The 13,905-nt window shown below is 42.7% G+C and overlaps 1 protein-coding gene across 12 annotated transcripts in view; it reads left to right on the forward strand.

Moving 5' to 3' along the window:
- The window catches only part of sox6 (SRY-box transcription factor 6), a 194,225-nt gene that overhangs the window by 166,408 nt on the left and 13,912 nt on the right, over window positions 1-13,905 (forward strand). For 10 of the 12 annotated variants that reach the window (XM_053634385.1, XM_053634387.1, XM_053634392.1 and 7 more), the window contains one exon: window positions 10,900-11,133. In XM_053634385.1, the coding sequence (XP_053490360.1) occupies window positions 10,900-11,133 (234 nt within the window). The remainder of the gene's footprint in view (window positions 1-10,899; window positions 11,134-13,905) is intronic. The other 2 variants (XM_053634388.1, XM_053634390.1) reach the window with 1 other exon arrangement.

Here is a 13,905-nt window from a genome sequence, read left to right on the forward strand (position 1 = left end):
TACATTCACAAAACAGGCCAGTTCCTGTTGTCATTACATTACAGCAGCTATACGCAGTCGTTCCCTCAACAGTCTCTGTTTTGTTCTCGCTCTTGAAGTTAATAAGACAAAAAAAGAAAGAAATCGCAGCTTATTATTTAGTGTTAGCGAGAAACTGCAAAGAAGCGAAAACTCCAGAAAACTTAAAGTTCCAGCTTGACGTTTGGTTGTTACAAAACTCTGACAGAGCTCTGTGTGTGTGTGTGTGTGTGTGTGTGTGTGTGTGTGTTGACGAGAGACTCCAGCTCCACGTTTTTGAAGGCGTTTCACAGTTAGGTGTTTAGAGGACAGACTGGAGGACAAAGCATGCCCTTCTCTGTCTGAGCCGCAGGACGTCTGATTGCACTCACTCGACAAAGCGTCATTCACCTTTGTGGCCCTCGCACATCAATATTTCGAACAGTTTCCATGGCGCTGTGGAAACAAAGCACACAGAAAGCACTGTTTAAGATGATATTTTGAGAAACAGGACAGATCTTTGTCAGATGGACAGACTCGGAAGACAACTTAAAGGACGAGCACAGGGCGCACAGGTTAGCTTCGTAGCTTCGTTCCAGCCATTTTCCTGAAGTCCGTTTACCCGATTCCCGATCTCTTCTCGTCTGGGGGCGTTCCAGATCGCCTCCTCCTCCTCTAATCCGTGTGAAAAATGCGTCTTTGTTTATGTTGTTTATAATACTAAAATGTAATCCTAATTCGTTTGTTAAACCTGAACCTCTGAATGGACTCGGCCTGTTTTCATGAGTATTAATTATAAATCTTTTACAAATCCCTGAGATGGACACTGAGTCAAGGAAGGGTATTTGGGGAATGAAAGAATACTAATAGAATAGGTTATTGCAATAGTTTTTGGATTAAAAAAGTAGTGAAGAGATAAATGAACCTGTTTTCATTCACCTTCATGCCTGCAGTTTCACATGTTCTCCCTTTATCCACGTGGGTTCCCTCCGGTTTCCTCCGAACTTCGAAAAACATACCAGTAGCTGGATTGGCTATGCTAAACTGTCTCTAAGTGTCATTGAGTGTGTGTGTGTGTGTGTGTGTAACTGTGCGCACATGGAGTCCTGTGATGGACCGGTGTCACATCCAACACATCCAGCGTGTATTCCCGTCTCACACCCATTGTTCCCGGGACAGACTTCCGGATCCAGTGTGACCCTGGACCGGTACGAAGCACTTCGTGAGGACGAATGAGTGACGAATCTCTCAAAAACACCCAATGTAGTGATTCACGCGTAATGGGTTCAATTGGGTATTTTTAGGTAAATTGGGTGTTTTATATGAATTATATGCTAGAAAAATAGAAAAGAACAGGTAACCGGTGTTCTCTCTGTTTTATCTCCACACCGGTCGAAACACAAACTGTTTTGTCGTGATGAATGCCGCGTTTAAAATGCAGAGAGTTTGTGTACTTTGGTGTTTAAGTGTTCTGAACCTTTCCACTGAACCAACGCAAACAAATTCCTTTCCTCCTCCATGAAAAGGGAAAAGAATGTAAGCTTAGTGCTGGGCTTGATGATGATGAGGAAAGGAGGAGGAGGACGGGGTGTGTGTGTGTGTGTGTGTGTGTGTGTGTGTAAACTTTACGGTCACTTCATTAATTTACCTTATTTAGTAGCAGCTCCTGAACTTCAGGTTGTGGAGAATTGGCTTCGTCTGTCCAAGCAGAGGAAAATTACTGAGCGATAGACACGCAACAGCAGAGCGCTTCATTCGGAAGGATTCGAGACGGCTCGCCGAGGTGTAAAGCGACCCCTGTGTTGTCGCCGTAACGTGCAGAAAGCGTCGGGTTACTTAAACTAATATTTGCCTAGCATGCAGGGGAGCGAATTAACGAGCCGCCAAAGCCGAACAGAAGGGAGCGCTGGAAAATAGCCTAGTCTGGAAATAAACTAAAATTTCCTTCATTAAGCAAAAAAAAAAAAAGAAAAGAAAAGAAGAGAAAGGCAGGAGCCACATGCGTCGGCTCGCCGCAGAGTCGTTAGGACTTTTTAAGCTCAGATGAAAAACATTAACAAATACCACAATGGGTTTTAGCGTGGGCCTGTTGTTCGCTTACATATGCAGCAGAAGACTCGCGTGGTGTCACGCAGTCGTTCTGAACCGACGCTCCAAACAAAAGAAGCGTTGTGAGAGTCGGTGCTGCAGGAAACCGCCCAAATCCAAACCCACGTTTTGTGATAAGATCAGCTACACCGCAGACCAGCAAGGGGTGTGGGGTCGAAACGTCCAGACGAGGAGATTGTTTTAATTATTTACGCTTTCTGTTATTATTATCGTGATATTAATGCGCTCGTTCTAATACGTTTCCATAGCAACAGCTCGTTCGCAGGGACTTTTACAGCGGACACGCTGTACTAATAAGAAACGAATCGGACGACGTGTGTGACGGTTTATCTGCGAGGCAGACGTTTATGTAACGTCAGACTTTTGTAACTGTCAGCGCTGTGAAGCTGTAACTTGAATCAAGTCCGCATGAAATCAGAATGGACGTGGATGTTATATGTTAAACGTACAGTCTCTCTACACCACCGATACGGATCAACAAATTTGATGACATCATTCTGCCCTTCTTCAGCTTCTCGTCAGGTTTTCTGTCCGCTCAAATGCTTTCTAGGATCTGAAGTGTCCCGCCCCTAACGTTATAAAAATCCACGGTACCAAATCGTACTTAGACTTTATGTTTTCCGACATGTTCAGGACAGAGGAATTTACACTTCTTTGTGTTTTTTCGATAACGTGTCTCACAGTTTGTGTATTATTTTTGCCTTTTTAACTTCAAGAGAGAGAAAAATGACAGGCCGGCGAGGGAACTTCACTTCAATTAAATTCAGTTTTATTTGTATAGCGCTTTTAACAATGAACGCTGTCGGTCCACCACTCCACCATCAACACACCTGGGTGAAGGTGTGAAAGTGGGGGAGCGAGAGCATCCAAACATCCCAGTTCACCACAACACTCTATGCCTGTGAGCCTCTGGATCTGCTCCTTTACCTATTCACAAAACGCTTGAGTAAACAAATACGTTTTAAGCCTAGACTTAAACACTGAGACTGTGTCTGAGTCCCGAACACTAATTGGAAGACTGTTCCATAACTGTGGGGCTTTTTAAGAGAAAGCTCTTCTCCCTGCTGTAGCCTTCGATAATCCAGGTACCAACAAATAACCTGCACCTTTTGATCTAAAGAGGCTTGGCAGATCATAAAAGACCAAACGTGTGGTCAGGTACTATGGTGTGAGACCATTCAGTGCTTTACTGGGAGCCAATGCAGTGTGGATCAGATCGGTGTGATGTGGTCGTACCTTCTGGTTCTAGTTAGGACTCTAGCAGCTGCATTCTGGACTAACTGGAGCTTGTTTATGCTCCTACTGGAACATCCAGACAGTAAGGCATTACAGTAATCTAGTCTAGAGGTGACGAAAGCATGAACTAATATTTCTGCATCATGTAGCGACAATATATTTCTTATCTTGAGATCAGAAAACTTACTTCTAGCTACACGTGGTCCTAGTACAAGTACTTCTGTCTTATCAGAATTAAGTAAAAGGAAGTTAATAAGCATCGAACGTCTAATGTCCTTTACACAATCCTCAACTTTACTAAGCTGCTGTCTGTCCTCTGGCTTCGCTGAAACATACAGCTGTGTATCATCAGCACAACAGTGGAAGCTAATTCCATGTTTACGAATAATTTGACCTAGAGGTAACATATATAATGTAAAAAGCAGTGGGCCTAAAACAGAACCTTGTGGAACACCAAATGTAACCTCTGTATGCGTGGAGAAGTCTCCATTTACATCTACGAACTGATAACGATCGGTCAAATAAGACCTGAGCCAGGAGAGGACTGTTCCCTTAATACCAACAACATTTTGTAATCTATCAAGGAGAATAGTGTGATCTATAGTATCAAAAGCTGCACTAAGGTCGAGTAACACAAGCAGCGAGACACAACCCTCAGAGGTCAGTAGAATGTCATTTACTACTTTAACTAACGCTGTCTCTGTGCTATGATGAGGTCTAAATCCTGACTGATACATTTCATGAATGTTGTTCCTCTGTAAGTACGAGCATAGTTGCTGAGTACAAACTTTTCTAAGATCTTGGAGATAAAGTGGAGATTTGATATTGGTCTATAGCTGGACATTTGAGAGGGGTCGAGGTCAGGTTTTTTAATCAGGTGTTTAATAACTGCTAGTTGAAATCTTGAGGAGGGGGCAAAGCGGTTTCTGGTGGAGATCTCGAAGATTGGGGGCGGTGGAGGGGGAGAGGTCCTCGCCCGGGGTCTGGCCCGCGCCTTCCGCTGCTGGTGCACCCAGGTTCCATAGTGTGTCTGTGCCGGAGTGAAGGAGACCTGGGCTGGTTGCATCCTGGATGCATGGCCCCTGTGCAGAGAAGCACACAGAGTAGAGGTGGTGGGAATAATTGTATCATGCCGCAAACTTACCCTGGACTTGTGAGCGTCAGCGGGAGATGTCTCAGCCGCGGCTCTCCGCTCACACAGCTGGGCCTGCTTTTCGAGTAGTTTGCGGATCTGCTTCTCCAGAGCCTTCAACTCCAACTGCACCGTGTGCAACTCAAACGTGTCCTCACCTGCACTCAAAGGTAAACAAACACCCGATACATTCGCCACTGTGAACAGCGGTGGTTGAGTGCTAATGCTAGCCGGCTACATTGATGCTAGCAGGCTACAAGCTGGTAGCAGATGTTCGTGGAATCCGATAATAAACTAGCAATATCGCAATGTTCTGAAAAATAATATCGGGGATATGTTCATACAATATAATAGAGAAGAATGGTAGGTTTTACCATTAGCATCAACTAGCTCCTTTCTGAGGGAACGACTGTTTATAGCTGCTATAATGTAAGTGAGAATAGGAACTAACTTCAAATAACATTAAAGAAATGGATAAAAAGTATGATGTGTCATTCTTTAATAAATAAAAAAAAGTAATCGTTGGTAAGTGGTATAAGAGGAGAACATGTTAATGGTCAGTTTGGAAATTATACAGTACGTGTTCCTGTGTGTGTGTGTGAGAGAGAGTGAGTGTGTCCTCGGCCTTCCCGGCGTTGTGTCCCTGATCTCCGGGTTTTGTTTTGGCTGGGGTCGAGGCTGCGAGCTCTGTGTCCTCTTTAATGAAACTCTCGCACAGACGTGAAACGATGTGAAAGACGTGAAAAGAAATTTAGCTCCGTGTAATGCACAGGATGGCGATAATAGGTGGAGGAAGCAGGTCTGGACATGCCGAGCTCTCATCCTTCTGCACTCGCTATCATGTACACACACACACACACACACACACACACAAACACAATGCAGAATTTCAGACATGCAGTGTTAAAGTCAGAGTGTTTGTAATTTTAATGGTTTAATCAGAAAATGAGCTCTGTGTTTGTGTGTGTGTGTGTGTGTGTGTGTGTGTGTGTGTGTGTGTGTGTGTGTGAGACGAGACTGAATGTTAACTCTCAACCGCTCTCATCGAGTCCAAGCTTGCTGAAGACAGGTGTGCTGAGGAGAGTGAGAGTGTGCTCTCTGTCTCTCTCTCTCTCTCTCTCTCTCTTAATCTCTTTTTCCCTCTATTTATGTCACTCTTTTTTATTTCTCTCTCTATATATTTCTAAATGTCTTTCTCTTCATATTCTCTCTCTCTCTCTCTCTCTCTCTTGCTATTAATCTTTTTCCCTCTATTGATGTCAGTCTTTATCTCTCTCTCACTCTCTCTCTCTCTCTCTCATTCTTTCTATCTTTATCTCTCTATATATATATTTCTAAATGTCTTTCTCTTCATATTCTCTCTCTCTGTCTCCATATATGTCTGACCTTCTCTATATTTGTCCCTAATTCTTTCTCTCTCTCTCTCTCTCTCTCTCTCTCTCTCTCTCTCTCTTCTCACTCTCTCTCTCTCTCTCTCTCTCTCTCTCTCTCCCTCAGTAAATGACAGAATTAAGCGTTCCTCTCCCCTCCTCTCCTCCCCGACTCACTCCGGGGGGTTCTCCCCTGTCGCCGTCTCTGTGCCAACATCTATATTTATTTACACACTCACACACCTAACTAGTTAATTCTTTAAAATGTCGTGTGGGAATCAGAGAGAAATCAATTAATGCTCATTTGTAAACGTCGGAGGTGCGCCACTTCGCTTTTATTAAACAGCGATGACAATAAGGAGAACCCCCCCCCCCAACCACCACCACCACCACCCCCATCCCGGCTGTGAGGTGAAACTCCGCCTCCTCTCCTGCTTCTGTTCAAACCCGTCTCCCAGTTTTCTCCTTCCATCTTAGCAGATTTATTTCTTTTAAACATTTCTTTTTAGATGTTTATTTGAGAATCTCCTCTATTGTGAGCAATGTAGAATAAAAAAAAACAAAACACCACCACAGTAATAGAAATAGATACATAGAAAAACAAAAAAACTACATTTATAATAACATTTATGCACAATTAACGCCTCACGCTCTGACACGTAGCTGTGTTTGTGCGCGTGAAGTGTCAATCTGTTGAAGATACACATCAGCACAACGACTGCTTCTATTATCATTTTCCTTCAAGAGCAAATCGTAATAGAGTATGCAGATGAGGCCCTAGATCATTAAATAGATTCCTGTAAAAGAGGGTTTGGTCTCTGTGTGAGAACACTGGTTAAATCAATATATACATAAACAAACACCCAAACAAATAAAACTAAAATAAATAAATAAATAATTAAAGAAATATCTGTTTTAATGTGACGGCATCCCTGGCGAAATTATTATTATTATTATTATTATTAGGAAAGAATGATTTAGGGTTTACTACGAAGAGATTTAAAATCACGCGTAGAACATGAACCCCTTTTTAACCTTCGGAAGAAATAGTCGATATTTTGCGACGGGATTCCGGGGTGTCTGTAAGACCTACATCTTCAGAACAACAGTGTATGGACAAGGCACACACACACACACACATACACACTCTCTCTCTCTCTCACTCTCTCTCTCACTCTCTCAATCTTACTCTCTCTCTAACTCATTCTCTCTCACTCACTCTCTCACTCGCGCACCCTCTCTTGCTCACTCTTCCTCGCTCTCTCTCGCTCTCTCTCTCGCTCTCTCGCTCTCTCTCGCTCTCTCTCTCTCTCCCTCCCTCCAGTATCACAAGACATGGAGGTGACTTCTGTGAGTTTGTGAAGATCTGTGTAACCCCCTGCCCTCAAAAAAAGAAAGTCAGTCACTGCCCCGTCTTTCCTCTCATCCACAGCGTAACGCGTCATCGTGCCTCTCACTCGTTCAGCGTTCACCTCTGCCCGTATCGACACGCGTGCTGGTGTATAAATTGATGAATCAGTGTCAGTGCTGAAGTAATGGCATTGGAGGGCGCATCATAAATCAGTCCCCCCCCTCCCCCACCCCCCAATCACTGGTATGGAGAGATCCTGAGCTTGAGGATGGAGTGTGTGTGTGTGTGTGTGTGTGTGTGTGTGTGTGTGTGTGTGAGGCACGCTGCGTTTTGGCGGGGTAATGAATGCCTTCATCCTGCCCCGGCAGTCAGCAGATTGCCCCGCGTTGATGGATCCTGTCAGCCCGCTGCGCCGTGCTACATTTCATTGCACAATAAACATGGCTGTCAAAACCAAACAAAATGAAATCAATTTATCCTGAGCGCAGAGTGCACGCTAAATGAAATTAATGTAGTGTGGGGAAGCGAGTGTATTATCCCTCATGGCCGCTCTACATGGGCAGCTGAGAGAGGGGGGGTTCTTTCTTTCTTCCTTTCTTTCTTTTTTATTATTTGTTCCGCTTGTAGTGTGTCTGTCAGGATACAAAGTGAGCACATGTTTGTGGGATGGACAGAGAGGGGGGGGAGGGGTGGAGAGAAAGATGGATGAAGAGTGAGAGCCAGAGAAATAGAGCACCAGAAAGGAAGAGATAGAGATGAAAAAAGAAACAGAAGGAGAGAGACACAGAGAGAGAGAGAGAGAGAGAGAGATGAAGAGAGAGAAAAGGATGACGAGAGAGACTGAGAGAGATGGAGAGCGAAAGACAGAATAAGAGAGAGATTGAGAGTGACAGACACACACACGCACGAAGCATGATCGAGAAAGAGAGAAAGACACAAAGAGCGAGACAGACGAGGAGACGGGTAGAGATAAAGTGAGAGACAGACAGAAAAAAGAGAACGAGAGAGAGCAAGAGAGAAGGATGAAGACAGGGATAGAGAGAGATGGAGAGAAAGACACAAAGAATAGAGATAGAGAAAGACAGAAAGAATACAGGATAGACGGTGAGAGAGAGACAGATCAAGTGAGAGGCAGACACAGAGAGAAAGCGCTGGAGAGATACACACATAACGAGAAAGAGGGGGAGTGGAGAAAAGTGAGAAACAGAGAGACTGAAAGCAAGTGATGAAAAACACACATAAGGAGAGACGGAGAGACAGAAAGACACACAGAGCAAAATACAGACAGGGAGACTGATAGAGATAAAGTGAGGGATAGACAGAAAGACAGAGAGAGAGCGAGAGAGAGAAGGATGAATACAGTGACTGAGAAAGAGATGGAGAGAAGGACAAAGGGTGAAAGAAAGACAATTAAAGAGAGACAGATAAAGTGAGAGACAGACAGAGAGAGAAAAAGAGAGAAAAAGAGTTAGAGAGAAACAGAAATAGTGAGAGAGAGAGCTTGTGAGAGAGTGTGTGTGTGAGAGAGAGCGCGTGTAAGAAAGTGTGTGTGTGAGAGAGCGTGTGAGAAAGTGTGTGTGTGAGAGAGAGTGTGGGAGAGCGTGTGTGTGTGAGAGAGAGCGTGTGAGAAAGTGTGTGTGTGAGAGAGTGTGGGAGAGCGTGTGTGTGTGAGAGAGAGCGTGTGAGAAAGTGTGTGTGAGAGAGAGCGTGTGAGAAAGTGTGTGTGTGAGAGAGAGCGTGTGAGGGAGCGTGTGTGTGAGAGAGAGAGCGTGTGAGAAAGTGTGTGTGTGAGAGAGAGTGTGGGAGAGCGTGTGTGTGTGAGAGAGAGCGTGTGAGAAAGTGTGTGTGAGAGAGAGCGTGTGAGAAAGTGTGTGTGTGAGAGAGAGTGTGTGTGAGAGAGAGCGTGTGAGGGAGAGAGCGTGTGAGAAAGTGTGTGTGTGAGAGAGAGCCTGTGAGAGAGCTAGTGTGTGTGTGAGAGAGAGAGTGTGTGCTTTTGAGAGCGTGTGTGAGAGATAGCGATCGTGTGAGAGAGTGTGTGTGTGTTCGAGAGAGAGTGTGTGAGAGCGTGTGTCTGTGTGTGAAAGAGAGAACACACGTGTGTGAGAGAGAGAGCATGTGAGAGCGTGTGTGTGTGTGAGAGAGAATGCGCGTGTGTGAGAGAGAGTGAGAGACAGAGTGTGAGAGCGTGTGTGTGTGTGAGAGAGAGAGAGATTAGTAACGTTAAATGTAACTATAAATGGACGTGCTGTTGCGTAATAAAGCGGTGTGGTATAAGAGGAATAAAACACTCAGGGATGATGTGAATGTGACTCACCACACCACCGCGGTGTTGATTAGTTTCCTGTAACAGCACCACACGGCCTGGTTTAATCCTCATACACAACACTTCCGGTGCTGATGAAGTCACTGTGTTCGGAGCTGCGCCGGGGTTTGTGTGTCAGTTTAAACACTCGCAAGTAAATCTCAAGCACTTTGGGGAGTCGAAACCTTGTTGGCAGTTTGTCCTCGAGTCCGAATCTTCATCCTCGTCCTCATCCTCGTCCTCGTTCTCATCCTCATCCTCGTTCTCATCCTCGTCCTCGTTCTCATCCTCATCCTCGTCCTTGTCCTCGTTCTCATCCTCGTCCTCATCCTCGTCCTCGTTCTCGTCCTCATCCTCGTCCTCATCCTCATCCTCGTCCTCATCCTCGTTCTCATCCTCGTCCTCATCCAAGTCCTCTTCGAGTCCTCATCCTCGTCCTCCTCCTCTTCCTCATCCTCATCCTTGTCCTTGTCTTCATCCTCATCCTCCTCGACACTATTTTGTCTCAGTGTGTCCCTTTATAAACAAGATAAAACGAAGCTCCTTGGTGGCCTCTTTCTCCGCTCCTCCTCATACACTCTGTTTTCGGTTGTTGACGCTGAAGATTACACTTTAATATCTCTACACTCACTCATTAAGAGCTTCTGGGTTCATGTGTGTGTGTGTGTGTGTGTGTGTGTGTGTGTGTGTGTGTGTGTGTTCATCAGCGTTTTATAAGAACAGAAAGCCGTAGCAGGTAACGCACGCCAAGCGACGCAGGACGCGCGAGCTCCTAATGAACACGCATCACATGTGGATGATGAAATATTCATGCCTCATTCTGAGCTTTCTTTTTCCAGTTTTTTCGAATCATTAAAGATGTATCGGAGCATATGGGAAGCCCTTTTTGGGTTTGTTTTATTTTTCAGGCCTTGTTTATCAACATGTTTTTTTTTTGTTTAAATATTCATACAGCTTTTATTTAATTCTTTCACATCTTACATATAAAAGGAAGCGAGAGCGCGTGAAATCTTTTCCGTCCTGCTGTAAGTGGAAAAACTCTGGGCTTGATGATGCTGAGTGGCCTGATTGAGAGGCTGAATGCTTAGACACAAACACACACACACACACACACACACACACACACACAGATGGCGAGTGTGTGAAATGATTATGTGCTTGGGCCCTGGATGAATATTTAACAAGGATTTAAGTCAAAGTTTCGTTTCTTGTGGATATGAGTAGAACCCACAACACCGCCTTGTTCTGTCCACAGTGACGGCCAAGTGTGTGTAGGTGTGTGTGTGCGTGTGTGTGTATATAGAGAGTGTGTGTAAGAGGTCGAGCTGCTTTCCTCCAGCCCTGCAAAGTTGATTAACGCTTTGCGCTCGTTTTGTCCTTCTTCTCGCTCTGGTGTTTCCAGGGAGTAAGGAGCTGAATGGTTCTGCAGATAAACCACAACAGTATTATTGTTGGCCAACAGGAGGCGCCAGCACCACCGAAGCCCGGGTGTTCAGAGAATCGCGAGGACGGAACCCCAATGAGCCGCACATCAAGCGACCCATGAACGCCTTCATGGTGTGGGCCAAGGACGAGCGCCGCAAGATCCTGCAGGCTTTCCCGGACATGCACAACTCCAACATCAGCAAAATCCTGGGTGAGTCCTGCGTGAGACACGCGCTTGCATTATTAATCACGCGCTAATCAGCGCTAGTCGACCTGCATCCGTCTCGTCTAACGGCATGTTTCCGCCGCATTACTACACTGTTTCTTAAAACCTGAGCGAGAGACAGGAAATACATGGATACAAACGAAGAAAGAGACAGGGAAGGAGAGAAAGAGAAAGGCACAGAAGGAGACATGAGAAAGAAAGACACAGATATAGAGAGAGAGACAGGGATGAAGAGAGAGATTGAGAGAGACAGACAGAAAGAGAGAGAGAGAGAGAGAGAGAGAGAGATTGAGAGTGACAGACACAAAAAAGAAAGGTCAAGAAAGAGAGATAGACACAAAGAGTGAAAGATAGACAGAGAGACAGACAGTGATAACGTGAGGGACAGAGAGAGAGAAAGACAAACAAAGTTAGATAGAGAGTGAGAAAGACACAGAAAGAGTAAAAGATAGACAGTGAGAGAGAGACGGAAATAGCAAGAGAGAGAGAGCGAGAGAGATTAGTTACATTATATGTAACTATAAATGGATAAAAACTATGACTTGCTGTTCTTTATTAAAGTGCTGGGGTATAAGAGGAATAAAACACATTGTAAGTGTAACGTGGCTAAAACCTGCTAGCTAACAATCTTCAGAACCCGGTTCAGAACCCGGTTCAGAACCCGGTGTCACCTGCAGAAAGACGCTCAGAAAGGTTTATTGATATATTTGGTGATATGTTTATTGATATATTTGGTGATATGTTTATTGATATATTTGGTGATAGGTTTGTCGATATATTTGGTGATAGGTTTGTCGATATATTTGGTGATAGGTTTGTCGATATATTTGGTGATAGGTTTGTCGATATATTTGGTGATATGTTTATTGATATATTTGGTGATATGTTTATTGATATATTTGGTGATAGGTTTGTTGATATATTTGGTGATAGGTTTATTGATATATTTGGTGATAGGTTTGTCGATATATTTGGTGATAGGTTTGTCGATATATTTGGTGATATGTTTATTGATATATTTGGTGATAGGTTTGTCGATATATTTGGTGATATGTTTATTGATATATTTGGTGATAGGTTTGTCGATATATTTGGTGATATGTTTATTGATATATTTGGTGATAGGTTTGTCGATATATTTGGTGATAGGTTTGTCGATATATTTGGTGATAGGTTTATTGATATATTTGGTGATAGGTTTGTTGATATATTTGGTGATAGGTTTATTGATATATTTGGTGATAGGTTTGTTGATATATTTGGTGATATGTTTGTTGATATATTTGGTGATAGGTTTGTCGATATATTTGGTGATATGTTTATTGATATATTTGGTGATAGGTTTGTCGATATATTTGGTGATATGTTTATTGATATATTTGGTGATATGTTTGTTGATATATTTGGTGATATGTTTGTCGATATATTTGGTGATAGGTTTGTCGATATATTTGGTGATAGGTTTGTCGATATATTTGGTGATAGGTTTGTCGATATATTTGGTGATATGTTTATTGATATATTTGGTGATATGTTTGTTGATATATTTGGTGATATGTTTGTCGATATATTTGGTGATAGGTTTGTCGATATATTTGGTGATAGGTTTGTCGATATATTTGGTGATAGGTTTGTCGATATATTTGGTGATATGTTTATTGATATATTTGGTGATAGGTTTGTCGATATATTTGGTGATATGTTTATTGATATATTTGGTGATAGGTTTGTCGATATATTTGGTGATATGTTTATTGATATATTTGGTGATAGGTTTGTCGATATATTTGGTGATATGTTTCTCGATATATTTGGTGATATGTTTGTTGATATATTTGGTGATATGTTTGTCGATATATTTGGTGATAGGTTTGTCGATATATTTGGTGATAGGTTTGTCGATATATTTGGTGATATGTTTATTGATATATTTGGTGATAGGTTTGTTGATATATTTGGTGATATGTTTGTTGATATATTTGGTGATATGTTTGTTGATATATTTGGTGATAGGTTTGTTGATATATTTGGTGATATGTTTGTTGATATATTTGGTGATAGGTTTGTTGATATATTTGGTGATAGGTTTGTCGATATATTTGGTGATATGTTTATTGATATATTTGGTGATAGGTTTGTCGATATATTTGGTGATAGGTTTGTCGATATATTTGGTGATAGGTTTGTCGATATATTTGGTGATATGTTTGTTGATATATTTGGTGATAGGTTTGTTGATATATTTGGTGATATGTTTATTGATATATTTGGTGATAGGTTTGTTGATATATTTGGTGATATGCTTGTTGATATATTTGGTGATAGGTTTGTTGATATATTTCCTGGAAGAACTAGTTACAGATATGTAAACACTCAACAGGAAAAATGAGCAGGTCGTATAATTCTTGGGGTTTAATCACGACCTAATAACGGCTGTTCTGTTTGTTCTCCGCGTGCGTTTAAACATCAATTTAATTAACGCTCTGTGAATGAAGACGAGATTTCAAAACCTCACGTCTGTGCCTGAACTCCAGAAAGGACATTTACGAGGCCGGATTTTCGTCACCATCGTCGGGTAGATGAGCGCGTTTATGTTTGATTGACCAGCACGTAGATGTTTTGACAACATGAGAGTGATACTGTAAGCCCCGCCCCCTGGACAGGCTGATGTAATTTTTTCAGTAATTTTTTATTCTTTTTTTTATCAGAAATGAGGCTTAAAATAAGAGATTTTACAAATTAAAGTACAAATACAGA

Source organism: Ictalurus furcatus, chromosome 10, assembly GCF_023375685.1.
Source record: "Ictalurus furcatus strain D&B chromosome 10, Billie_1.0, whole genome shotgun sequence".
NCBI lineage: Eukaryota > Metazoa > Chordata > Actinopteri > Siluriformes > Ictaluridae > Ictalurus > Ictalurus furcatus.